Source organism: Anas platyrhynchos, chromosome 22, assembly GCF_047663525.1.
Source record: "Anas platyrhynchos isolate ZD024472 breed Pekin duck chromosome 22, IASCAAS_PekinDuck_T2T, whole genome shotgun sequence".
Taxonomy (NCBI): Eukaryota; Metazoa; Chordata; class Aves; order Anseriformes; family Anatidae; genus Anas; species Anas platyrhynchos.
The window spans coordinates 7,269,563-7,293,648 of NC_092608.1; the positions used below are offsets into that span (position 1 = coordinate 7,269,563).

General features: G+C 58.8%; 2 protein-coding genes across 6 annotated transcripts; both read left to right on the plus strand.

Moving 5' to 3' along the window:
- The first annotated feature begins 1,671 nt into the window (after positions 1 to 1,671).
- Positions 1,672 to 14,975, plus strand: ATP13A2 (ATPase cation transporting 13A2). 5 transcript variants are annotated; one of them, XM_072027047.1, is made up of 29 exons: positions 1,672 to 1,776; positions 4,789 to 4,862; positions 5,191 to 5,358; positions 5,448 to 5,506; positions 5,717 to 5,831; positions 5,936 to 6,015; positions 6,497 to 6,574; positions 7,079 to 7,148; positions 7,543 to 7,677; positions 7,987 to 8,053; positions 8,153 to 8,284; positions 8,458 to 8,625; positions 8,705 to 8,815; positions 8,906 to 8,952; positions 9,061 to 9,249; positions 9,324 to 9,530; positions 9,659 to 9,772; positions 9,877 to 10,033; positions 10,129 to 10,249; positions 10,771 to 10,895; positions 11,369 to 11,532; positions 11,898 to 12,002; positions 12,096 to 12,175; positions 12,392 to 12,544; positions 12,658 to 12,754; positions 12,931 to 13,154; positions 13,363 to 13,514; positions 13,592 to 13,764; positions 13,877 to 14,975. In XM_072027047.1, the coding sequence occupies exons 1-29, from the start codon at positions 1,767 to 1,769 to the stop codon at positions 14,045 to 14,047; spliced, it is 3,546 nt and encodes a 1,181-aa protein (XP_071883148.1). In that variant the 5' UTR covers positions 1,672 to 1,766; the 3' UTR covers positions 14,048 to 14,975. The 5 variants fall into 5 exon arrangements, with proteins under 5 accessions (XP_071883148.1, XP_071883150.1, XP_071883147.1 ...); XM_072027049.1 differs by having other exon boundaries at positions 5,720 to 5,831; XM_072027046.1 differs by lacking the exon at positions 1,672 to 1,776 and adding an exon at positions 2,871 to 3,550.
- Positions 14,976 to 15,382: 407 nt separating this feature from the next.
- Positions 15,383 to 23,568, plus strand: MFAP2 (microfibril associated protein 2). Its single transcript, XM_072027051.1, is given in 11 exon segments — positions 15,383 to 15,440; positions 17,172 to 17,261; positions 17,264 to 17,347; positions 20,696 to 20,773; positions 21,473 to 21,559; positions 21,996 to 22,022; positions 22,097 to 22,183; positions 22,357 to 22,398; positions 22,711 to 22,798; positions 22,900 to 22,973; positions 23,188 to 23,568. Coding segments are annotated over 11 exon segments (804 nt in total). The 5' UTR covers positions 15,383 to 15,397; the 3' UTR covers positions 23,292 to 23,568.
- Positions 23,569 to 24,086: the final 518 nt, after the last annotated feature.

The following is a 24,086-nucleotide window of genomic DNA, read 5'->3' on the forward strand; positions in this document are numbered from 1 at the left end:
GTGGCAACTGCCACTGGGAAGGTCTTTGTGTCCTTCCTGAGGTTCCTTACAGCACTGCTGTTGCAGGGGGGAATCCCAGTGAAGTCAGTGGAAATGAGCTGTCTTGACATGGCCCTGCTGAGAAGCTTATTTTTTTCTCAGTCCTAAAATAGCTAAGATTTATCAGAGCATGAAATGGTGTTGATGCTTTCTCCTTCCTCTGCTTTAGCACAAGTGGTTTTAAGCTCCGGATTTCTCAAGCTTGAGATACCCAGGGTAGGGTGTTACTTCATGCAGCCTTTTGCAGTCTTAGTGCTGTGCACGTTAGGGGGAAAAAGAATTTTTGAGTTGGAATTACCCTGATGTGGAGAGCCCAGTCCAGAGCCCTAGCTTTGATGAAAAGCCCCGCTGTTAACTTTCAGATAAATGTTCTCTAAATACCAACTGTGGGTAATCCTGATAAGAATGTGATAGAGACTGGGAGGGGTGGTGAGATGGGAAGTGCTTTCTGTTTCACTGTTTAACAGATCTTTGCTTAGATGAGTAAAGTTTTCTAGAAGGGTCATGATGGTGCACTGTTGCTGAGGTGTGGTCTGGTAACAGCTAGTGAGCAGAAACAGGTACAGGGGTGGTGTAAAAAGGCTGCTCTGTACAGCTCTGGAAAGGCTTACCCACAAAATGATTTTCTTTTCCTTATGTTTCTGCCTGCAGTAAAAAAGCTTTGTGGGTTTCTTAAGAAGCCAGGCTGATCCTTCAATACTCACTTGCACAATTACAGAACTTTTTTCTTGGAGCTACACATCGGTGTTCCTGAGATCTGATGTGACACAGAGTCCCATAGGTCACACTTTTAACACCTACTAGTTACATCTGACAGGCTGCCTTTCCTTGTCCCTGTTTCCCCTCCCTTTTGCGCCTTGGGTGAGCTGTGGTTAAGGTTGGGTAAGAACCGGGGCTGTACGCAAGTCCCTGCTGCGGGGCTGTGTTGTTATCACTTCCACGACACAGATGTTTGTCTGCTTTGCATTTTGGTGCTTCAAAATGTCAACTCTCCACTTGAAGCCAGGGCATTGCCTGGAACAACTTGAATAAAACAAAAAAAAGCTTTGCAACCAGCGTCCACTGGGAGGCCAAAGGGCTCCTCTCCCAGTGTGTCCTCTTCAGTTACATGGGTTTGGAATACAAATAAACCGGGTTTTGCTTTGTTTTGGTTAAAAGTTATGAATAGTTTTGCAGTGGATGGGGATTCAAGAGCCCAGACTTCAGCCGGTGCAGCCTGTTGGGGGGGCAGATGTAGGTCTGCTTCCCCCACCTGAGGAAATTTGGGGGTTGCTGGCTTCAGCACCCCTATCCCTGGAGCCTTCCCTGAGGGATGCTTGCTGCAGGGGGGGTGCGAGCAATTCGGGAGGGGGGGGATGCAGAGCCTGGTGTGGGTGGGGGGGACACAAAGCCTTTTGGGGGCACAAAGCCCGGTGAGTTTCCTCACACGATGTGGGGACACAAAGCCTTTTGGGGACACAGCCCTGTGCATTTCCTCACACGCCCCTCCGGGGACAGACCCCATGCATTATGCTGTGGGGTCACACCGCTCCCCCAACCCCTCCCGGGGGAGCCACGCCGGGCTTTGGAAGCTTTTTTTGGGGGGCAGCCCCGGGGCCATCTCCTCGCTGAGGGAGAGGACTACAACTCCCGGCAGCCCCCGCGCGCGGCCGCCATTGCGCCGCCACCGCCTCCCGGTGCGCGTGGGGCCGCGGCCCCGGGGGCGGCCGCCTCAGCCGGGGCCCGCCATGAGCTCAGGTCAGCGGGGGGGAGGGAGGGGGGGGGTGCGGTGTGAGGTGGGGCCGCGTCGCGCGTGGGGGCCGCGGCGCCGCGAGTGGGGCCCGGGGTGGTGCCGGGCACAGGGACGGGAACAGCTTCAGGGATGCTGAGCGTGGAGCCAGGGGGCAGGAGGGGAGGCAGAAACCCCCCCCCGGGGGCTCAGCCCCGGCTCCGTGTCGGGGGCAGGTGCCGGGTCCCACCCCTTGTAGATTTGGGGCTGCTGCGGGGGCTCCTCGCCTACTAGGATTTATTTTTCCACCCATTTCGAGCGCTTGCAGGTGGGTGAGAGCGATTTGTCCAGGATTACCCGCAGCGGCAGAGCGTGAACCTGACTTCCATGCACTGACCCTGTAGCTCTTGCTGCTGAGCCCGTCTCACCCTGTTGTTGCTCCCAGCCTTGGGGCTTTTTGCTGTCTGTGCTCCCACAGCTGATGATGCCACGTCTGGGTAGGACCCGACCGCCTGGAAATACACGTTTGGCTCCGGATGCGCGGCAGGCAGGGTGTCGTGTTTCCCTCCGGTAGCCTGCACAGGGAGTTTATGTTGGAAAAAGTGCTGGAGAGAGGTTTGATGAGATCTCATCAGTGTTTAACCCCTTGCTGGGTCTGGCTTTGGAGCTGTTAAATATTACAGCGTGTGACCCACACGCTGACACTTTCAGTTTTCCAACCCTCATCCCTCCTTCCTGGCTTTCACCTCATCCTGATTTTTTCTGTTTCCCCATCTCCAAGGGCCTGGATGGACCTTGCCCGTCACACCAACCAGTGGGTGCCAGATCTTGTAGGCTGGACTTTCCTCGTCTTGAGTGCAACTTCCAGCCCGCTTGTGGGGATGGAGGGAGGGAGGAGGACGCTCAGGAACCCCTGTGTGGAGCAGGGAGCATCTGGTGGGGACTGTGAGAGCAGAGGGAGATCTCTAAGTCCCCTTGGGGTTTGCTTTGAGAAATGTGCCCGCAAAAAGGCTGCGGCTGCAAAGGGAGATTGCAGAGGTCTTTGGGACTGGCATGCATCTGGTGTTGGTGTGCGTGTTGCTGCTGGGTAGAATTGCTTTCTCTCAGGGTGAAATTTCGGGGCAGGACCAGCACTGGCATGTGCAAAATGTCCCCAGCTGGGGTTGCTTTTCAGGGTGGCATTCAGAGCCACGAGACGTGTAGGCTCAAGGTGTCCAGCTCTGGTTGGGTGCAGGGCATGTGCTGGCTCTCAGGGTGCCCTGAGCACGTTTCTCCCCTGTTTTCCCCCAATCCTCAGCAGCAGGAATTGTGTGGCTTCTCGGAAAGGTGCCAGGTGGCACCTTAGAGCAGCGCTTTGGGGTCGGCAGGGATATTTTGCTCCCGTTCCCTTTGCACCCCCAGCAGCTCGCAGGGGTGCTCAGGTGCTCCCGCTGCTCCCTCCTCACCTGGCTGAATTTATGGCTGCTCCAGAGAGAGAAGCAAGCACTTCCAGCCTTCACCACGGGGGCAAAACACTGCTGTGGGGGCAGGAGGAGGAGGAGGGATGCGGCTGCCCCCGCGCTGTGTTTGCAGACGAGGTGTGGCCGCTGTGATGCAAACTGGTCGCGCAGCTTCACCACGCTCTGCCCTCCCTTCTCCCCGTGCCGGATGCGTCCCGGATACATCCAGCAGCAGGCAAGGTGACGAGGGGCATCCCGACCCCGTCCCAGCCCTGCAGCCAGTGGGGTGAGGCTGGGTGAGTCAGGCGAGAGCCTTGCTCGCTCGCTTGTGCTCTTTGGGAAGCAGCCAGGATGGGCGCAGGAGGTGAGAAAACCCACGGGGATGGGGTCGTGCAAGCGTTGGGCTGCGACCAGTTGTGGCAGCGCTCGTGCACTCCTCCGAAAGCTCTGTGGTTTGCAGGGAAGGGTGAGGAAAAGTGAAGTGGTGCCGCAGAGAGCAGGGAGGCGAGGTGGGAAGGCAGCGGTGCCGCGGGAGCAAATGGGTCGCCTGCACAGCATTTCAGCCATCTCCCCTCCTGCAGCCTGCTGGGGAACAGTCCGACTTTTCCGCTCCTCACAGGATGCACAGCCCTTCCTGTGAGGGCTTTTATTTTAGCTAAACCCTCCCTTGGGCTTCTTGTCCCCAGCAGACGAGCTTTTGGGGCCGGACAGAGCCCTGCGAAGGGCTGCCAGCCGCGCCAGGAATCCGGATGGGGTGGCTTTTCCAGAAGCTCCTCGCAACACCCGCGTGCAGCGAACAAATCATTAACGGTGCCCTCCTGGAAACCTGCAGCCAGCCAGGAAACCGTCCGCTTGCTGCAGGGCTGCGTTTGTGCCACGTGGTACTTCCCCCGCCGCCGCTCGAGGAGACCGCGGCCGCTGCACCCCGCGGGGCGACGCCTGCCTCTGCAAACAGCGCGGCTGCGGCGTGTGGCTGGGGCATCAACCCGGCCCCGCTGCCATGGCACGCCGCCGCTTTCGGTCCAGGGTGGATTTTGAGGCTGTTTTAGGGCTGTGATGGTGTCGCACGGCGGGTTGCTGAAGCTGCGGATGGAGTGACAAAAAGCGGCTTTTGTGGCCGTTTCCCAGCGCCCGGCCCACGTCCGGCAGGCGGGAGGAAACGCGGGGTGCAAATAAGCGTGAAAAGCGGCTCGGGAAGGCTTGCTGAGAGCTTGACCTGGCTCTGCACCAGCTCTGCTCCCTTCCCCCTGGCTCTAAGCCGCTGTTTGTGCCAGCTTTTCTCCCCGGGCTCCCTTGGCATCGCCCGCGTGACGGTCATGTGCGGCGGGAGCTGGCACGGGGGTGGCCGGGGACCTCTGGGGTGTCCCCTGCCCACACGGCAGCTGCGACCCTGAGCAGCTCCGGGTTCCTCCCCTCCCTCCATCCAGCGAGGATCTGGTGGCAGGTGAGGCTGCAGGTCCTGGTGCTGGCACTCCCAAGGATGTCTCATAGCGGTTCAGCACGAGGACCTGCCTCTCTGCCTCCTTTTGAGCCACTGCCACTCATCTGGTGAGGCTTTTGGCACCCGTCAGTAACGCGTTTTCCCTCTCTTTTACTTTTCAGACAGCAGCAGGCTGCTGGGCAGCCCACGGCCGGGCTACGGGACGCTGCAGCAAGACGCCGACAAATCCTGCATGGTACGTCCGAGCGCTTCGGTGCGGGGAGGGAGGTGAGCTGGGAACAGGCTGGCAGGAAACCATTTATTATCAGCAAAAGAAAGCTGATTGCAAGCAGTTGAACGAGAGAGCTGCTTCCTGTGGTGTTTTCCTTGCCGTGACGCTGCCCTCGGTGCCCCAGAGCAGCTCGTCTGGTGCTGCGTCACGCCAGGAGACTTTGATCGATTTAAGATTGATAACCTTATTGGGGTTGATTGGTAAATAAGCCAGCAGCCTGTTGCGGGGCAGATATCGTGAAGGGACCATGGACGAGCTGCGAGCCAGCCCGCGTGGCACCGTGTCCTTCCAGGAGGTCACCGGCTACCAGACCAAGCCATGGCGGGTGGCCCTGTGCCACGCGTGCTCCGTGCTGACGGCGGGGCTCCTGCTGCTGCTCTTCCACTGGAAACCCAGCCTGGAGGTGCGGGTGAAGTGCGAGCCCTGCGCCTTGGGCCAGGCAGACTGGGTCATCATCAGGGTAAGTCCCTGTGGGGCCGGGGCGTGGGGAGCTGGTGGCTGCCGATTGCCCCCGCTCGGACCCTGCTGCCAACCCCGGGTGTGTTGCAGGATCGCTTCGGGCAGTGCTTCACCACGCGTGTGCGGACGGAGGTGCTGGGCGAAGGCAGGTGAGGGCAGGGTTGATCCCTCACAGCCCCTTTAACCCAAATTTACCCTTCCTGAGGCAGCTGGCTGTGCTCCTGAGCAGCTTTTCCAAGCTCCTGGCCTGTCCTCTGTGTTGTTACGTGGGGGAAGCACTTCAGATCTGTAGCCCTGACTACGAAGGGTTGTAATTGCAGCAGATGGGGAGGGATTGATGCTTATTTTTCCACCCCCAGCAGCCTGGAGCATCACCTGGGAGCCAGGCTGGAGGACCGGAGAACCAGCATTGCCATCGGCGTGGCGGATGAGGAGGAGAGCCGGGACACCATCCGGCTCCATCAGAAGGAAGAGGTAGCACCAGCAACCCCACCTCCACCCCGTAAATCCTCTCCCTGGGCATGGGCTGCCCTCCTGTGCCATTAACACCCCTTCTTTCTCCATCCTGCTCTGCTCAGAAGAACGTCTTGCGCTACTACCTCTTCGAGGGCTTGCGTTACGTCTGGATCGAAAGGTGGCAGGCGTACTGCAAAGTCAGGTATTTCTCTCCCCCTCCCTGCCCCGTAGCAGCAACACTCCCTGCATCCCTGCACTGCACTTTTTGGCCCCTGAGCCCCCCCCCTGCATGGTCCTAGCCCATCCTAGCCCATGCACACCCGCACTGGAACTTTTCTCCATGTTGCAAAGCCTTTGGGCACCGTCCGTGGGGCAGTGAGCGGGGCTGTCACAGTGGGGAGAGGAGCCCAAGTAAAGCTCTTTGGCAGCTGCCCCGAGCAGCTCGCTCGGGCACTGGATGAGCGCTGCACTGCTCACAGATCTCCAGACTATGCCCTTTTTGTTCCTGTTCCCAGCCTTGGCACCCACAAGCCATGGCCGAGCCCAGGGAACAAGATGCTCTCTCTTTCCTAAAGGGTTTTTTGTCGCCGAGGACCTGGACGTGCTGTTTGTTCCGCCGGGCCAGGCTCCTGCTGATTTTGAATCCATTTCTTCTTGTTTCTCTTACCCCCCGGGCTTGCCAGCGTCCTGGATGAAGGCTGGACCTGTGCAGATCTCCACCTCTCCCAGGCAGGGCTCGACCAGCAAGACCACAACACCAGGTAGGGATTCAGCAGCTTCCTGGGACACCCAGTTGAGACTTTTCCAGGGTCAAGCAAATCCTGAAGCGTGGGATTTTTCTCACAGCCAGTCCTCAAAACCAAGGACAGCCCTGAGGGCTCAGTTACAAGTGGTAATAGACCACTGCATCATCAGTTAAACACCTCAAATCTTTACCATGCTTGAAATGAAATGGAGTTAAAATAGCAGCTTTTACCACCGTTAACCAAATTCCCTGGATATGAGACCACAGAATTAATCTGGGCCATTCCCAGGTGATACACAGAGGTCACGGGGCTACTGTGCTACCCACTCGCTCCCCTGGCCTGTGGAGGGATGGAGAGAGGAAGAAAAAGGGTTTTAATAGCAGCGAGGTGGTTTAGTGGTACCGAGGTGTGCTGGACTGCCTTTGTTTGACTCCTGCATTGCACGGGGTGAGGCACATCAGGTTGGCACTGCAGCTTTTCCCCTCTTTGCTCCCCTTCTGCTCTTTTTGCCCTCTGCAGAAGGAAGATCTACGGACCAAACCTCATCGAGGTGCCGGTCAAGTCCTATGCGAGGCTCTTGGTGGAGGAGGTGCGCACCCATGGCCAGAGCTGTGCTTCCAGAGAGTGACGTGTTCCCGGCTGTGAGAGCCCTGCGAGCGCTCCCAGAGCCTGGCCCTGCTGGCAGGGAGGAGAGGACTTTAGGAGAGGCAGCTTGGGCAGTGATCGCAGCAGGCAGAGGAGGGACCCATCCTGCCCCTTAGCTCAGACAGGAGCATCCCCAGGTAGTTGCAGAGCATCCTCAGAGTCCTGAGCATAGGCAAAGCTGGGGAGGATGGGGGGCTTGGGAGAATTCAGCTAGTCCGTGCCCAGCCCCAGGGAAGGGCCAGCTTCTCCTTCACATCAGCAGTGGGTTCCCGAGGAGCCCAGGGGTCTCACAGCGGTCTGGAGGAAGCTCTCCTCCCCAAAACCTGCTCTCTCTCCAGGTACTCAACCCCTTCTACATCTTCCAAGTGTTCAGCATCGTGCTGTGGGTCTGCGACGCCTACTACTACTACGCTGCCTGCATCTTCCTCATCTCCACCATCTCCCTGGGGCTGTCCCTTTACGAGACAAGGAAGGTTGGTGGTGGGCAGCGGTTGGGAAAAACAGAGAGAAAAGCTTAGCAAACCCCTTCCCACCCTGGGACGTGGGTTATGTGGGATGTTAGTGGAATAACCCATGCTCTGAAGCTGCTTGGCCTCTCTGCTGGCGCTGAACGCGACTGGCTGAGCACAACCCGTGCCCCAACAGTGGGGCAGCTTTCCTCATCCCTTGCACGTGGTTCACAGCCGGGTGCACTCAAGACCCGATTGTCTTACGGGCACTTTGCTGTGCTCGTTGAGCTTTCCGTTCCCTCGAGGGGCTGATAATGGCTCCCTCCCTTGCAGCAAAGCACCACGCTGCAGAACATGGCCAAGATGTCAGTCGGCGTCCGAGTCCGCCGCCCTGACGGAGGTGAGCACGGGGTCTGCGAGCAGCCGGGGCGCGGTGGGCGCCCTGTGGTGGGCAGGCAGGTGCGGGGGTGATGCCTGACACTCCGGGCTTTTATTCCAGAGGAGGCAGTGGTGAGCTCCGCGGACCTGGTGCCAGGCGATTGCATCAGCCTCCCCTTGGATGGGATGCTGGTCCCCTGCGACGCCGCGCTGCTGACGGGCGAGTGCATGGTCAACGAGAGCATGCTGACGGGTGAGAGCGCTGGGACCCGGAGGGACACCTCACGTCTCAGCAGCCCCTTTTCCCATCCTCGTGTTCACCTGTTCCTGCACAAAGGCCGCTGGAGAGGCTGGCTGGATCCTAACACCCTGGGGTTATAAAGCTCCCTCTGCGACGTTCCTCACCGCCACGGGTTTCTCCTGCAGGGGAGAGCGTGCCAGTGATGAAAACTCCTCTCCCGGCCTGCGGCGAGGCCTCCAGCGCTGTCTACTCTCCCGAGGAACACCGGCGGCACACGCTGTTCTGCGGGACGCAGGTCATCCAAGCCAAGTCCTACGTGGGCAAGGAGGTGCTGGCCGTGGTCACCCGCACAGGTAGCGGCGCACGGGGGACAAGCCGTCTCCTTCAGGGCAGTGGCTTTGGGCGTGCGGACCTTCTGCCCCTCTCCCGCAGGGTTCTGCACGGCCAAAGGGGATCTCATCACCTCCATCCTCTACCCCAAGCCCGTCAGCTTCAAGTTCTACAAGGACTCTGTGAAGTTTGTCCTGTTCCTCGCTGTCCTGGGTAGGGAGGCATTGCCAAATTCCTCTCGAGGGGTTGAACCCAGGCTCCCCGCTTGGCTTTGTAACGGAGCCCATTCTTTCTCCCGCACAGCTTTTATCGGCACGCTGTACAGCATCCTCATCTTGGTTAAAAACCAGGTAGGGCTGCAGGAGCTGCTCAATCCCTGCACACACGTGGCTGATGGACCCAGCACCGATGCGTGGCTTCAAGGTGCCCACCCCACTTATGCTCCCCTTGTGCTCCAGGTTCCTGTGGGGCAAATCATCATCCGTGCCCTCGACCTCGTCACCGTCATCGTGCCGCCGGCTCTCCCGGCCGCTATGACCGTGGGCACCATCTACGCCCAGAACAGGCTGAAGAAACAGGGCATCTTCTGCATCAGCCCTCCCCGCATCAACCTGTGCGGCAAGATCCGCCTGGTTTGCTTCGACAAGGTGAGTTTGGGGCAGCACCACGCTCCAGTTTCCAGCTCGGAGGCTGGTCTAGACCCATTGCTCCGTCCCCACAGACCGGGACGCTCACAGAGGAAGGGCTGGATGTCTGGGGAGTGGTCCCGCTGGAGAACCACCGCTTCAGGCCTATTGCCGACGAGCCACGCCACCTGCCTGCTGGCCCCCTGCTCTATGCCCTGGCCGCCTGCCACACCGTCTCGCTGCTGCGGGCGCAGCCCATCGGGGACCCCGTGGACCTCAAGATGATGGAGTCCACCGGCTGGGTAAGAAAAGCAGTGGGGCATCTGTCTGCATGGAGATGGAGGTCTGCTCTGCTGGGAGAGGAGAAAGGGGGTGTTAAAACCATCCGCGGGGCAGAGCTGGGGTTTGCAAGGCTTTGCCGTGGTTTCAGCGCCTGGAGATGATGGAGGAGGATGACGGCGAGCTGCCCAGCTTCCAGCAGTTTGGGACAAAGGTCCTGGCCGTGATGAGGCCTCCACCTGAGACAGAACAGCCGCCAGACAGGGTGAGCCCAGAGGAGGCTGCGCTGTGCTTCACAGCCCCAGAGCGGTTGCACCTCCCATGGCAGGAGCTCGTGCCCAGCCCTGACTCTCCCTTTCCCCCCCCCAGAAGCACCAGTCACCCGTGGGGATCCTCCGGCGCTTCCCCTTCTCCTCCTCCCTGCAGAGGACAAGCGTCCTGGCAAAGCTGCCTGGTGAGGATGCTGCCCAAGCCTACGTCAAGGGGGCACCAGAGATGGTGGCCAGCCTGTGCAGGAAGGAAACAGGTACGTGCCTGAGCCACGGCTCCCTGCGCTGGGCCTCCACATCCCAGCTTAATTTGGGAGCCGTTGTGACCTTGCTCCTCCCTTGTGGTTGGCAGTGCCCGCAGATTTCTCCCAGATGCTGCGGCACTACACCACAGACGGTTTCCGCGTCCTGGCTCTGGCTTACAAACCTCTGAGCACGGTGACGACCTTCGAGGAGGCCCTGCAGCTGACAAGGTTGGCGTGAATAATGTTTCTCTCCATTTAGATCCCATTCACTTTGTTTTCAGGCATGTGTTTGCCAGAGGTCCAATTTAGGGCACGGGCTCGTGAGCTGTTTCCATTAGTGCTGGCTGCCGCTTCCAGCTCTGACTGTAACATGCTGCCAGGGAGCAAGGGAAAGGTCCAGGGCGAGAGAGGCCAAGTGGCAGTGTCAAACCCAAACCCTCCTTCCTACTTCAGGCAGCTCTGGTGCTTGCAAAATACCCGTAAGCGCCAGTAACGTGGTGGTGGGCTGGGGCCTTGCGGCAGCAACTCCTGCAAATCGCAGTAGTGGGATCGCCTGCTCTCCTCGAGTATTTCAGGGGATGTTTTGTACTCTGCTGCCCTGCAAGCTGCCCCATCCTGGCAGCCTGCAAGCAATTAAACCCTACCCCATGCTGGAGTAATTGCTGGCTGCCTCCCGGATGGATTGGCCGGTTTACAGGTGTCGATCCACTCCTGTTGGTGAAGCCAAACAGCTCACTGTATCCCCACAGGGACTCTGCAGAGAGCAGCCTGACCTTCCTTGGGTTCCTCGTCATGAAAAACGTCCTCAAGCCAGAGTCCAAGCCCGTGATCCGCCTCCTGAGGAACGCCAACATCCGCCCTGTCATGGTGACAGGTGACAATGCTGGGGGAACAGGGACACTGGGCTTGGGGGTGAGATTGGGCACAGAGGAGCCGTAATGTGCAAGGGATGAAGGGTTTCTCCACCAGAAATCAGTGGCCTGAATCTGGCAGGAAGCACAGCGAGGGCACCCGGGACCTTTTTTAAGTGCATCCCCAATACTTGTTTGTATTGTGTCCCTTTTGGCCGCCCTTGTTGATGGATTTGCAGCTGTAGAGAGGTGGGGTTGTGCAAGCTCCTTTATGACCAGCACAGCATTAACCCTCAGACCTGGTGTTTGCTTAAGCAGCAAAACTGCTCGCTGTCAGACCCCTGACAGCACAAATGTGGATGTCCCACGAGCATCCCAATTTGCACAGCTAGCAGGGTGCTGCAGCAAGGCGAGCAGCACCTGCCGGGCTTTGAGGACTGTTGTTGGCTTGCAAACATCACTCTTGATAGTTCCACGCCGCTGCCCCTGCCTGCAGGAGATAACATGCTGACAGCCGTGAACGTCGCCAGGAGCTGCCGCATGGTGGAGCCCAAGGAGCAGGTCCTCTTCGTGAGCGCCTGCCCGCCCAGCCACGACAAACCTGCTGCCCTGAAATTCATCCCCGCGGAGCTCTCACAGGGCGAGGAGCAGCCGGAGGAGGTGAGCCTGGAGGCATGGTCTCGGGGGGCTGTGCCCAGCCCAGAGCACCGGGCTTCTTTCCAGTGCTGCTGTCTTCAGAGGTGAACGGGAGTGCGATGCTGCCCCCTTATTAAATACCTGCTTTAGGAGAAGGTAACCTGCTCCTTTTTCTGGGAGCAATCCCAGAAACAGTGGCTCAGAGCTGCTCCAAACGCCCTCACTGCGTGCAGCCTGCCCAGTGCTCCTCAGACAGTGCTCACACAACGGTTTTGAGGCTGGGCAGTCGGCACAGCAATCACCAAAACAAGCTTTTTATCCAAAATCAAGGCAACGAGCTGCTTTCCCTGCTGCTCAGTGTGCACTGAGGGAGCGTTTTTCCTTGGCAGGGTCTGTACCAGCAGGATGGGTGCCTCCCGCAGCCCTGCCACCTGGCACTGAACGGCAAGTCCTTCGCCGTGGTTCGCGAGCACTTCCCTGAGCTGCTGCCCAAGGTTTGCCCGTCCCCATCCCACCTGCAGGGAGCCACGGGCTGGGTGCTGCCCCATGGGATGTGGTGCCAGCACTGAGCTGTCCCCTCTTTGCAGATCCTCATCCGAGCAACTGTTTTTGCCCGCATGTCGCCCGACCAGAAGACTCAGCTGGTGTGCAGCCTGCAGGAGCTCAAGTAAGTCCCCCAGGCCCGAGATGCAGTGGAGATAAAAGAGAACAAGTAGACACGAGGAATTTCTTGTGTGCCTGAGGCTTTCCCAGCTCGGTTTTGCATCCCAGCCCCTCCCAAACACAGGGACTATCCCAAATACCTGGGTATGACCTTGAGGACTCCAAAGCCCCCAGCTCTCCCCTTGTCCTGGTGTCACTAACCGACCCCTTCTCTCTGCAGCTACTGCGTGGGGATGTGTGGGGATGGGGCCAACGACTGCGGGGCGCTGAAGGCGGCTGATGTGGGCATCTCGCTCTCGGAGGCAGAGGCGTCCGTGGCATCGCCGTTCACCTCCCGCCTTGCCAACATCGAGTGTGTGCCCACGGTCATCCGGTGAGCAGCCAGCAGCTTCGTGGTGGGGATAAAACCAGGCGGAGGGGTCTCAGTGCCTCTGTCCCCTCTCTGGAGTGTGGCTTGCAGCACAGTGGGTCTGTTTCTCTCTGCAGGGAGGGCAGGTGCTCGCTGGTCACCTCCTTCGGGGTGTTTAAGTACATGGCCCTGTACAGCCTGGTGCAGTTCGTGTCTGTGCTGCTGCTCTACACGGTGAGTCCGTCTGTCTGGGCAGGAGGTGGGCACGGGGGGATGTGGGAAGACCGCTCTGGGCAGCCAGCGGGACGCACTGCACGATGCTCGGGGCTGCCTTTGGGTGCTTCCCACTCACCGTGTCACGGCTGGATTTTAACCCGCCTGGCTGAGAGCGGCTGGTTTCTCCCTCCCAGATTAACACCAACCTGAGCGACTTCCAGTTCCTCTTCTTCGACCTGATCATCACCACCACCGTGGCGGTGCTGATGGGTCGCACGGGCCCCGCCAAAGAGCTGGGAGCGGAGCGTCCCCATGGGGCGCTGATCAGCATCCTCGTGCTGGGCAGCCTGCTCCTCCAGACGGCTCTGCTCATCACCGTGCAAGTCCTCAGCTACTTCATCACCGTCTCGCAGAGCTGGTACGGGACCTGGCTGCCTGCTTCCGTGTGGGTTTAGCCATGGGGACAGCGTTGACTTTGGCCAACCCCGAGGAAGCATCAGGCCACCTGGCAGCGAAAGGCTGCTGTGTGCTGATGGAGCAAGGGGTGGCACAGCATCCGGACTCTCCTCTCACCTGTCCTTTCAAGCCCCCCTCTGATCCCCTGTCTTCTCCCCTGCCTGCCTTAGGTACGTGCCACTGAACAGCACGGTGACGGCTCCCCAGAACCTGCCCAACTATGAGAACACGGTCATCTTCTGCGTCACGGGCTTCCAGTACCTCATCCTGGCAGTTGCCATGTCCAAGGGGTACCCGTTTCGGGAGCCACTCTACACCAATGGTGAGGATGAGGCTGGCTGCGTGGGCAAAGGGAGAAATCAAGCCTTCAGCCTCTTCCCTCCCCCTTCTCGCCCTCAGTGCTCTTCCTGGTGGTCCTCGTCATCCTCTTTGGCCTCATGATATGGCTGACCGTGTATCCGCTGGGCTTCCCCAAAACCCTGCTGAAGCTGCAGGGCATCGACGACTTGAATTTCAAGCTGCTGCTGCTGGGAATCGCCACACTCAACTTCTTCGCCGCCTTCGTGCTGGAGGTGGGCACGAGGGCATCGGGCTCACGGGGGTTTTGCAAAGCCCATCCCATCCCACGTGCCTGTCTGAGCAACCCCTTCTTCAAATCCTCTCCTTCCCTTCTCTTTGCTGCAGACCGCCCTGGACCACGGCATGCTCAGCTGCTTGCGCAAGCTGCGCAGGAAGAAAGCGTCCAAAAAGCTTTTCAAGAGGCTGGAGAAGGAGCTGAGCCAGCAGCAGCCATCTTGGCCACCCCTTAACGAACCGCTCTTCGCTACTCCCAGGCTGTCTATCGCCGTCAGATAGCAGGCACCGAGCCTCCCTGCTCTGTGGGCAGGTGCTGCCTGCCAGTGCTCGGCTGCCACCGTGTATTTATTTGGCCTGGTAGCAAGGCCAGCCACGAGCATCTGTGCCTGGCTCCAGCGTGACCCGGAGGCGTCCGTCCCAGGCAAGGGATGCAGCAGGCGGCTGAAGATGGGCAGCACGGCTCCTCTTCCCCACAGGGAGACCCTCAGCATCTCAGCTGTGAAGCCACGCGCTGCAGAAAGGTTGTGGCCAGTCTTGCAGCCGCGTCCCTCTGAGCCCTGGCCGAGATGGGGAGGTGGGAGATGCTGGAGGAGCACAGTGGGGAGTTTTGCACGGGGACGCTGCCTCCCTTCTCCCCCCGAGCCCCATGCCCTCCTGGCTGGTCAAAGCCACGAAGTCAGGGGTCCCCTCTCCTGCTGGCGGTGGTGGCACCCACGCTGGCCTCAGGGCTCTGCTCACTGTGAAGAACCCGCTTCCTCCTCCCCCTGGGCTGCCCTGGATGTGTAGGAACTGTTTACAAACTGCCCCAGCTTTGCAAAGGATGCGTCTTGAGCCAGCCATCAGCCGCTGTGTCCCACTGGGGGGCTCGGAGCATTTCATGCAGAGCCAAAGCAGGTTTTGCCCTTCGGTTCACCAGAGCAGTTGGAAGGGCAGCATCCCCTGCCCCGAGCTGCAGGAGATTTTGGGATCCCGCAAAGTCCCTCCGAGCCCTCTTCACATGAACACAGTGGCGATGCTTCTGCAGAGCGCTCCCGCCGTCGGCTCTGTCAGGCAGGAGCTTTGTAGCATTAAAAACCCCGAATATCTATTTTTTAACTCCATTCCAGTGCATAGAGGTGTAAGTGCAGTTGGGAGAATGGCGTGCCACTTCTGGTTTTCATATGGTGCTGTTGTGAGTGTGTCTAATAAATTAACACTATTTTCTTGACCACTTTGCCTAGGCTGGCTGGTATGAGTGGGCTGCTGGGACGGGGTGGTGGTGTGGAGAGCATCGAGCGGAGCAGGTGAGAGGGGTTTGGGGTCACTTGGTTGTCCATCAGGGCAGGAAGATGCTGTGGGCACTTTGTCCCTCATGCCTGAAAGCAGAGAGCCCGGGGACAGCACCGCTGGGATTTTGGAACAGGCAGCAACCCAAACCAAGCAGTGGCGCAGCAGCTGTGAATAACCCCCAGCCTGTTTCCAGCTGGAATTTCCTAGAAAAAAAAAAAAAAAAAAGAGAGAGAAAAAGAAAAACATAATTGCTGGAAAAAAGCAGATGTCCTCGCCAAGACGGCTCTCCGTGCAAAAGCGCTCATCGGGCAGCGTGTCTTCCTGCAGCGGAGGCGCGTGGAAGTCAAAAGGAGCCGGCAGATGGAGGTGCCGCATCTGGAGAGGGAATCGCCGAGCTCCGCAGGTGGGGAGAGGGAAGGGGCAGCTCCGTGCCGCCCGTGCCGAGGGGTGGGGGTCTCTGGGTTGCCCCCCAGCCCAGCTCCAGGCAGGGAAAGCCGTGAAGTCTGAGCCCCCGCAAGCACTAGCGGTGCCTCTCTGCCCTCCCGGAGCTAGGGATTAGATCAGGAAATGAGGCACAAGCAGAGGTAAGAGGTTTCCTGAAATCCTAGCCAGGGTTTGAGCTATTAAACCAGGCTTCCTGAGCAAAAGGAAAAAAAAAAAAAAAAAAAAAAAGACAAAAAAAAGACAAAAAAATAAAGAAACCCACAGAGATTTTGCCTGGGCAGGGCTCTGGCAGCATGCACTGGATGCAGGAGTCGAAAGCACGAGCATCACCCATCCCCTCTGCCTGCCACCCGCACCAAGGCTCCCAGCCCAAGGCGAAGTTGTTGGGGGCAGCGACAGCTCCCAAATTCCCATCGATTTGGCCCCATAAGCCCAGGGCAGGATCAGTGCCAGCAGTTTCAGTCCCCGTGCTGTCCGGCCTGGAGCAGGTGCCCAGCCATGCTGCTTTTTGCCTCCCCCCGCTCCTCGTTTGGCTCTGCGGGGTGTTCCCAGGTTCCCAGGGGGGTGTCCCCCGGGCGTAAAGTGCATGGAGTCACTGGGAGAATTGAACATGGGGCAGAGCTGGGGCCCAGGCCTTAGGGGAGGCAGAAATTCAGTGGCAGCAGCTGTGAGATGTGGTGGGAGCCGTGGATTTATCCATCCTGTAGAGTCCTGTGTTAGGACTGGATAAAAGGCCTGTTGTGAGATAGGAGCACCCTAAGCCCCCCCCCCCCCACCCCTCCTCCTTTTGCTCTTTCTCATCTGAAACCTTGGATTTTCTAATCGTTTTTAGAGCTGTCGGCCCCCTCCAGAGCATGAATTTGCCCGGCAGCTGGTTTGGAACACACCTAAAATTTGCAGGGTTTTAGCCCAAAGCGCCGGGATCGATGTTGCAGCGGGGCGAGCACCATGGGCAGGGTTACAGGGGGACTGGGGGAGGACTGGTGGGGGCTTTGGGCTTTCCATCACCCCCACTGCAAGCCGAGCAGCCCCCATCCTCGTGGGGGTCCCACACTGCCCTGTGCCCCCACTGGCTGCTGGAAACCCGCTGGCTCGGGGGAAAGGGGCCCCACGGCCAGCAGCAAACGCTGCAGCCAGCACCCATGGCCTGGGTGGGAAAAGGGGAGGGGGGGCAGTATTTCCACCCCCCCCCCCTCTCCAGGATAAACCTATAAATCTGCTGCGCCTTTGCAGCTGCAGCAGCCAGGTGCAATGGGTGCAGTGGCACCCACGTCCCCCCCTTCTGCCTCCCATCCCCAGGGACAAAGCGGGGGGCTCACCCCCTCCATTAAAATCCTGCCCCCCCTCACCTCTTTTTTTTTTTTTTTTTTTTTTTTTTACAACCAGGGGCAAGCGCAGCAAAACCCCAAATCCGGGGGCAGCACCCCAATTTCTTGGGGTTGCCCCAATTTTTCAGAGAGCTGCTGCTGCAGACCAGCACCCACACCACGGACCCCCTCCCACGGCCCAAAACTCGTGGTGTCAGCTCTGCACAAAGTCCTCCTCCCGCCTCTCTCCTGCAATCAGGTCAAAATCCAGCTGGATTTAAAAAAAATAAAAAAATACCAAAGTTTCGGACAGCCCATTGCATCAATGTGTGCTCATTGATTTATTTTTTTTTTGTTGTTATTCTTATTATCTCTCCCGGCAGGCAGCATCTGTCTGGGCGAGGAGGAGGAAGGGGCCGGATCAGGTGTCGCATTAGGACCCAGTGGAGCCCCCATGTTGGAGGTAGGAGCTTTTTCTCTCATTTCGGAGTTTTTGAGCCCAGAGAGAAGAGACCAAGGCGTTGGGCAAGGGCGAAGGCAGCTCATAGCATCCGAAGCGGTAAGGCGTGAGCGGAGTCCCCGGCACTGGGGGCAATGCCCCCTGGCCCCGCGCATCCTCCGCGTCCGCGCGTTGGTGGCCCCAATTTTGGGCTGAACCATGTTTTTGGGGGCCAAAGTCCGTTTTGGGGGCTGAAGCCTTGTTTTGAGGCCAAAGCCCGTTTGGGGGGGCCAAAGCCTGTTTTGGGGAGCCCATTTGGGGGTCCACTGCTGGCTTTGCCAGCTTGCTTTGAAAACTTCCCGACTTCATCCTTGGGGCAAGGCGAGCGCCCCAAAGCCGCTCCCAGCCCTTTGAGCTCCTGGGAAGAAAACTCCCACGGATTTTGGGGTTCTGGAGAGGCAGCGACGGTTTGGGGGACCCCAACTTCGGAAACTTTGCAGCCTGACAGCTGCTGTGGCCCATTTGTAACTGCTTCAATCAGTCTAAAAATACCCCAACGTCTGAAGGAAACTGGATTATTTTTCCTTTTTTTTTTTTTTTTCCTCTCCCCCCCCCTTTCCTGGAACCAGTGCTTACAGACAGGATTTTGAAAACTTCAGTCATGTTTTATTTTATTTATATCCAGGGGGGACAGGCGAGGAGGGGGACCCTGTTGGAATTGCACTGTGTGAAAACGGGGAGGCGTGCAGGGGGGGGGGAGAGCGCAGCAAAGGTTTTTTTTTTGTTTTTTTTTTTTTAACCTTTGGTCAGGGGCCAGAAAATTTGAATCCTTTCATATTCCCTTTGTTCTCGCACTCTCTGGCAACTGGAGAGCTTTAAAAAAAAAAAAAAAAAAGGAAAAAAGAAAAAAAAAAGCTGGGGGAGGGGAAAAAAGGCTGGGGAAGGTGGGGTTTAACAGAATGAAAGGCAGAGGCTGTGGTGTTCTTTCTGCGGGACTGATTGTTCCCAGATGTGCATTGCAAAAACATCTGGCTCGGGGCAGCCGCCGGACCCCCGCTCGCTGCCTGCGCCGAGGGGACGCAGAGGTCCCCCCGCCGGGGCACCTCCGGGGGCTGATGTTTGGAGAAGCCCTGGGTGGGCGAGGGGCAGGAGGGGGGCGGCTGTGCCCCCAGCCCCCTGCCTTTTTGCGAACACGTTGTGGAAAGTCTCGGTGTCGGGTGGGCGAAGACATCGCGGCCGCCGTCAGCTTCGCTCCACACATCTCCCAAAATGGGAGCCGGGGGCTGGAGGTGGTGGTGGCTCTGGGGGGGGGGACGAGGCGGTGGTGGTGGCACCGTGTCCCCAGGGGGGATGCAGCGGCTGGCCCCATTTCCCAGCTGAGCCCCACAAGCTGGGGATGTTCTCAGCAGGGCCTCGGGGAGCAGAAGAGCCCCGGGTTTGGGGGAAATTCAGAAATTGGGTGCTCAGACTCCGGGAGATGGGGCCGTGTGGGCTGTGGTGCCTCCAGAGCTGGGCCCCGGGCCTTGCCTGACCTGTCCCAGGCAGGTCAGGGTGGTTTGGGGACCAAACCCAGGCCTTGCCCACCCAGTCTGGATAAGGCCTCACAGAAGCCCGGGGCTCATCCCCACACGATCCCTTTCAGCCCACGTTTTGTCTGGGTTAATCCCAGCTCCAGACGCGAGATGGGGCAGGGCTGTGGGTGGCAGGGCCCTGGGGACACCCCAGGGGACCGGGCTTTGTTTGGGGCCCATTTGGCCAAGCGTGGTTCTCCAAGCTCAGCTCAGGCAGGGCCTGGCCCCATGGATCTCCCAGAGCCTGGAAGGCAACGACCGCAGGACCTACAAGCCTGGGGATGGGGGAAATACGGGAACCATAGGGGCTGCAACCCTGCTGGCAGTGCAGGGCACAACTTTTGGAAGGTGCAGTGCTTGGGTGAGCCCAGGGATGAGGTCCTAGGAGGTGCTGAGCTCTGCTGATGGCGCAGGATGCGGCCCCTGGATGGTGCAGCAGGTTTAGGACACAGGCCCCAGAAGGTGCAGGCCCTGCTGGTCCCACAGACCCAACCTTCCCCAGCGGGGACCACGGGGAGACAGGCAGTGTGGGTGCACGTGTGGGCCCATCCTGCCACGGACAGGCTATTTCAGCCCAAATTTTGCAGCCAGAACAAGACACGGTGACTTGGGCTCCCCTCCGCCCCTGCCTCAGTTTCCCCTCCCCATCAGCAGAGCTGGGAGGGGTCCCCATCCCGCAGCAGGGAAGGCGGCATGCTCCGTCCTGGGCAGACAGACACATTTGGTTGCTTTTCCAAGGAGGGCAGCCATGAAAGTTTTTTGGCAGGCTTTTTCTTTTTCTTTTTCTGTTTCTGTTTCTTTTTTTTTTTTTCCCAGTTTTCCCTCTCGAGCTGGCGTGGGGAATCGCTGCTTGGAAAGCACTCAGCCCTTGGAGAGCAAGGCAGACGCGGGGCAGCCGCCGCCAGCTCCTCCCCATACCTCCCACCCACCTTTTGCTCGAAAGCAGGGTGTGTTTTTTTTTCTTTTCCCTGTGATTTTAGGCAATCCGTGCTCTCCCTGCAGCGAGGGCCCTTTGCATGGAGCCAGGCTGGAAACTGGGTTTTAATGGGAAGTGGGGAAAAAGCCTGAGGGTGAGGAGCAGGGAGAGAAATGGAGTCTTTCATCATCCTTTTTACTTCTCTTTATTTTTGCCCCCCAAGACCAAAGCCCCAGTGCAGCCCCGCACCGGAGCAAAGCGAGCATCGCTTCCACAGTGCCACCCGCAGAGGGGAGCACCACAAAAACCGGGGAGTGTTTGAAGACCAGCACCACTTTGTGCCCGAATCCTCCCTCCCCATCCCCGTGCACGATGTTTGATGGCTGCGCTGGTTGTACCGAGGGTTCAAAACCCTGCAGCGCCTTCCTGGGCTCTGGCTGCAATCCCGGGGGGGCTGAGCTCGCATTTCCCCAGCCCCACTCATGGCTCTGTTAGCCGGGGGGGGGCCCAGATGTCGGGTTGTATGGGATGGAGGTCGCCAGCTCCAAGCCCAGGCTCCCCGGGAGGTCTCGCCATCCTGCCCGCGGATATTCCATGTGCTTGTTCCTCGCAATTCCCATGGGAGCAGGGCTCTCGCACGCACTCGGGGCGGGAAGCCCAGCCTGTGCATTGGCTTCCCACCATTGGGAAATTTCTTTTTTTTTTCTTTTTTTTTCTTTTTTTTTTCCCTTTTATTTTTTTTTTCCCTTTGCTTTTAATTTTCGAGCAGCCAGCCCTCACCCCTGGGTACAGCCTCAGCCCTCAGGGATGCGGACACCCGTGTCACGAGCTGCGTTGCTGCTCAGCGCCCTGCTCCTGCAAGGCTTTTTGGGCGTATGGGGGGGTATTGAAGGGGTGCATGAGGGTCGAGGGGGGCTGATGCAGGACATGGGGGGCCCGGGCTTGTTGCTAACCCCACACTTTTCCCCCTGCCCGATCCAGACCGCACCGCACTCCTGCATCTACCTCCCGGCCCCGTCACCATGAGAGCGCTGTGCCTCGTCCTGCTGGGCCTGCCAGGTGAGTGCTGAGCCCCAAAACCACCCCAAACTGTGCCGGGTGTCTCCAAACCCCAGAGACTGCCTCTGGCTGGGGTGGGGGTCGTAAGGGGATCTGGCACCATTTGGGGAGCCAAGCTGCCAGGGGGTGGGGGGGCTCACATGGGGAATTCCCCCCCAGCACTGCCACCAGGGAGGGGGCCAGGAGGTGGCTCCCAGCCCGATTCTATTCGCAACCCCTGGGGCTGGCAAAGGCCCTGCTGAAAATTAGGAGCGAGTCAGCGAAGCCGGCAGCCCGGAGCCAGGAAAACTTCAGGCGAAAGCAGCTCAGCGCAAAGTCTGAAAACAGCTGGAAAACATTACCAGGCGAGGCCGAGGGATGAGGGGGGCAGCGGTGGGTGGGGGGGGACCCGGGTGATGCCAGCCCCCCCCCAGGGCTGCAAGACACTGGGTGAGGAAGCTGGGTGAGGCACCGAGGTCCCCAGAGGTGGCGGAGGAGGAGGAGGAGGAGGAGGATTAAAACTGGAAAAAGAAAAAAAAAAAAGGAAGAAAATAGGGAGCAGCCCCCTTTTGCTCCCACATAAGGGTTTTGGGGATGGTGTGGGGCTCATGGCTGTGGGGCAAATGCTTGGTTTCCCCCAAAAGTAGGATGGGGAAGAGGGGTTTAGAGCTGTGTTGGCCACTCCACTGATGTCTGTGCCCCCCTGTGTGCTCCCAGCAGCGCTCCTGGTCCAGGGCCAGTACAGCAGGTTTGAAGGCATCACCTACCCTGAGCCGGTGCAATATTCCCAGTACGACCAGCAGGCAGGTGAGAGCACCTGTGACTGGGGGAGCCTTCGCCTCTCTCCTCCTCCTCCTTCCAGCTTTGTTTTCCCTACACTGTGCTCCAATGCTTCTTCCCACATCAATCTCAACGCTCTCTGCTCCATCCCTGCCCCAACATTTCCCATTTTTCCCTCTCCCTGATCCCATGTGCAAGTGCCTCCCCATTTCTCCATTCCCCTCCTCGGTGTCAGCACTTCAAGGTGCCAATTATCTCCGAAGGCCTTCATTAAGGCTTTACAAACCCTGTGTGGCTGATGGAGGTGACTCCACGGGACATTTTCCAACCGGTTGCAAAACTTTGGGGAGCTCCTTGCGACACCTTGCCCACGTGCAGTGCCTCACCCCGATGCGCTGTTTCTCCCTGTGCCATCAAATAAAATAAAAAACACTCATCCTGCTTTTCTCCCTTGTTTCCTTAGAGATTCAGGATTACTACGACTACCACGGTGAGTGCTTTGCCACGGGATGCCAGGTAGGTTTTTGGGTGAGGGTGTGCACCCTCACGGCTCTGTCCCTGCAGATGTGACCCCCCGCACCCCTGAGGAGCAGTTTCGGTACCAGTCCCAGCAGCAGTCCCAGCAGGAGATCGTGCCAGCTCCAACCCCAGGTGGGTGTGATACGACGGCCACATCCCCACCACGGTGCTGCTCCCGAGCCGAGCAGCACCCCAGGCACCATCCTGAAGATGTTTCATCCCTAAAAGCCTGGGCAGGGGGCAGCGGGACGCTCTCCTTCCCTCTTTAACCTTGTTCCCCCCCAAATTCTGCTTTCCTTCCCCAGCTGCTGCCCCCGAGACTGAGCCCACGGAGCCAGGACCCCTGGGTGAGTGCTCGTCTCAATCCTCTCCTTGCTCAGGGTGTGATGCTGCTGCTGGTCCCATTGAAAATATAAAAAAATGGGGCAAATTGAGTCATTTTCCCCATATAAGAATTCTGCCAAGCAGCTGGGCTGGCAGAGTGCCGGGGACACGCTGAGCATCCCTTATCCCCAGGGGGGTTTTGTCCTCCTATTGAGTAGGGATGGGGAAGAACGCGCTGCTGAGCCCATGCCAGCAGCTCAGGGATTTTCCCTGGATCTGAATCTGGCTTCAATCCGGGGTGAAACACCCCAAAATGATGCCGGCTCTCCTTGCAGACTGCCGGGAGGAGCAGTACCCCTGCACCAGGCTCTACTCTGTCCACAAGCCCTGCAAGCAGTGCCTGAACGAGATCTGCTTCTACAGGCGAGTGCAGGGGGCTGTCATCCCCCCCCCCCCAGCCTCCCCTGGGGGTGTCCCGCTGCTTTTTTTTTGGTGCTAAACCCTCTGCTTTTGGCCCCCCGCAGCCTCCGCCGGGTCTACGTGATCAACAAGGAGATCTGCGTCCGCACCGTGTGCGCCCACGAAGAGCTGCTGCGGGGTAAGGGACAGGAGGGGACGCGTCCCCCACACACTTTTCGGATGCCCCCCACCCCTGGGTGGCTGCACCTCGATGGCGAGGAGGATGCTGACATTTCGGGTAGCTCCGTGCATCGCTCCGCCACCAGTACAGACCAGTTTGGGGGCGGGGGGAGGCAGCATCACGGTGTGTCCCCCCCCCCACTAAGTGCTCACTGATTTTCGCCTCCCCGCAGCCGACCTGTGCCGTGACAAGTTCTCCAAGTGCGGGGTGATGGCCACCAGCGGGCTCTGCCAGACCGTGGTCGCGTCCTGCGCCCGCAGCTGCGGCGGGTGCTGAAGCCGCCCCCCCACCTCGCCGGGACCCACCGAGCCCCTTCCCCTGCCCGCCGGGCTCCGGCTCCTCACCGTGGTGCTAAAGAAAGAAACCGTGCATGAAAGAGCATAACAAAAAGAAAAAAAGTCCATTTTTTTTTTTTTTTTTTGGTGCACATAAGAATAAAGGGGGGGTGATTATTTTTATTACTTTTGTTATTATATTGTACGGGGGGGGCGGCGCCAGCCCCCGCCGCCCCATTTTCTGCGTAGAGTATCCAAGAGAAAAAGCGTAAGGGTCACTGCGGCTCCCGTCTCTTTTTTTTTTGTGTGTCCCTGATCTTTTGGGATCATCGGGGATGGGATGGGGACAGGGACGCCGGCACCTGCTCCCTCCATGAGCTTCCTCATCCTCTTCCTCCCCCCCGCCCCCATCCCGAAGCTGGTCCCCAAGCCCTGCACAGGGGAGGCAGCGCTGGTATTAGCTGGGCTGTGAGGTTTTGGGGTATTTTAGGCTGTTTGGGGTTAGTTTCTGGTTCACTTATAGGGAGCAGCTTGAACTTTAAGGGTGCTGTATAGGGGCTTGCTCCAGTTCTCCTATAGAAAAACAGCGGGGTGCAGCTCTCAGTGTGCAGTGCCCCTACAACCTGTAGCTCTTACAGTGTTGTGTCAGCCTTACACAGCGTGTAGGGCTCACGGAGCCCTCACATGGGGTGTGGGGCTCTTACACAGCGTGTAGGGCTCATCCAGCCCCCATACAGGGCGTGGGGCTCCCTCTGAGCCAGCCCCCATTTCACTTCCACCGCTTTGTAAGTGCCCA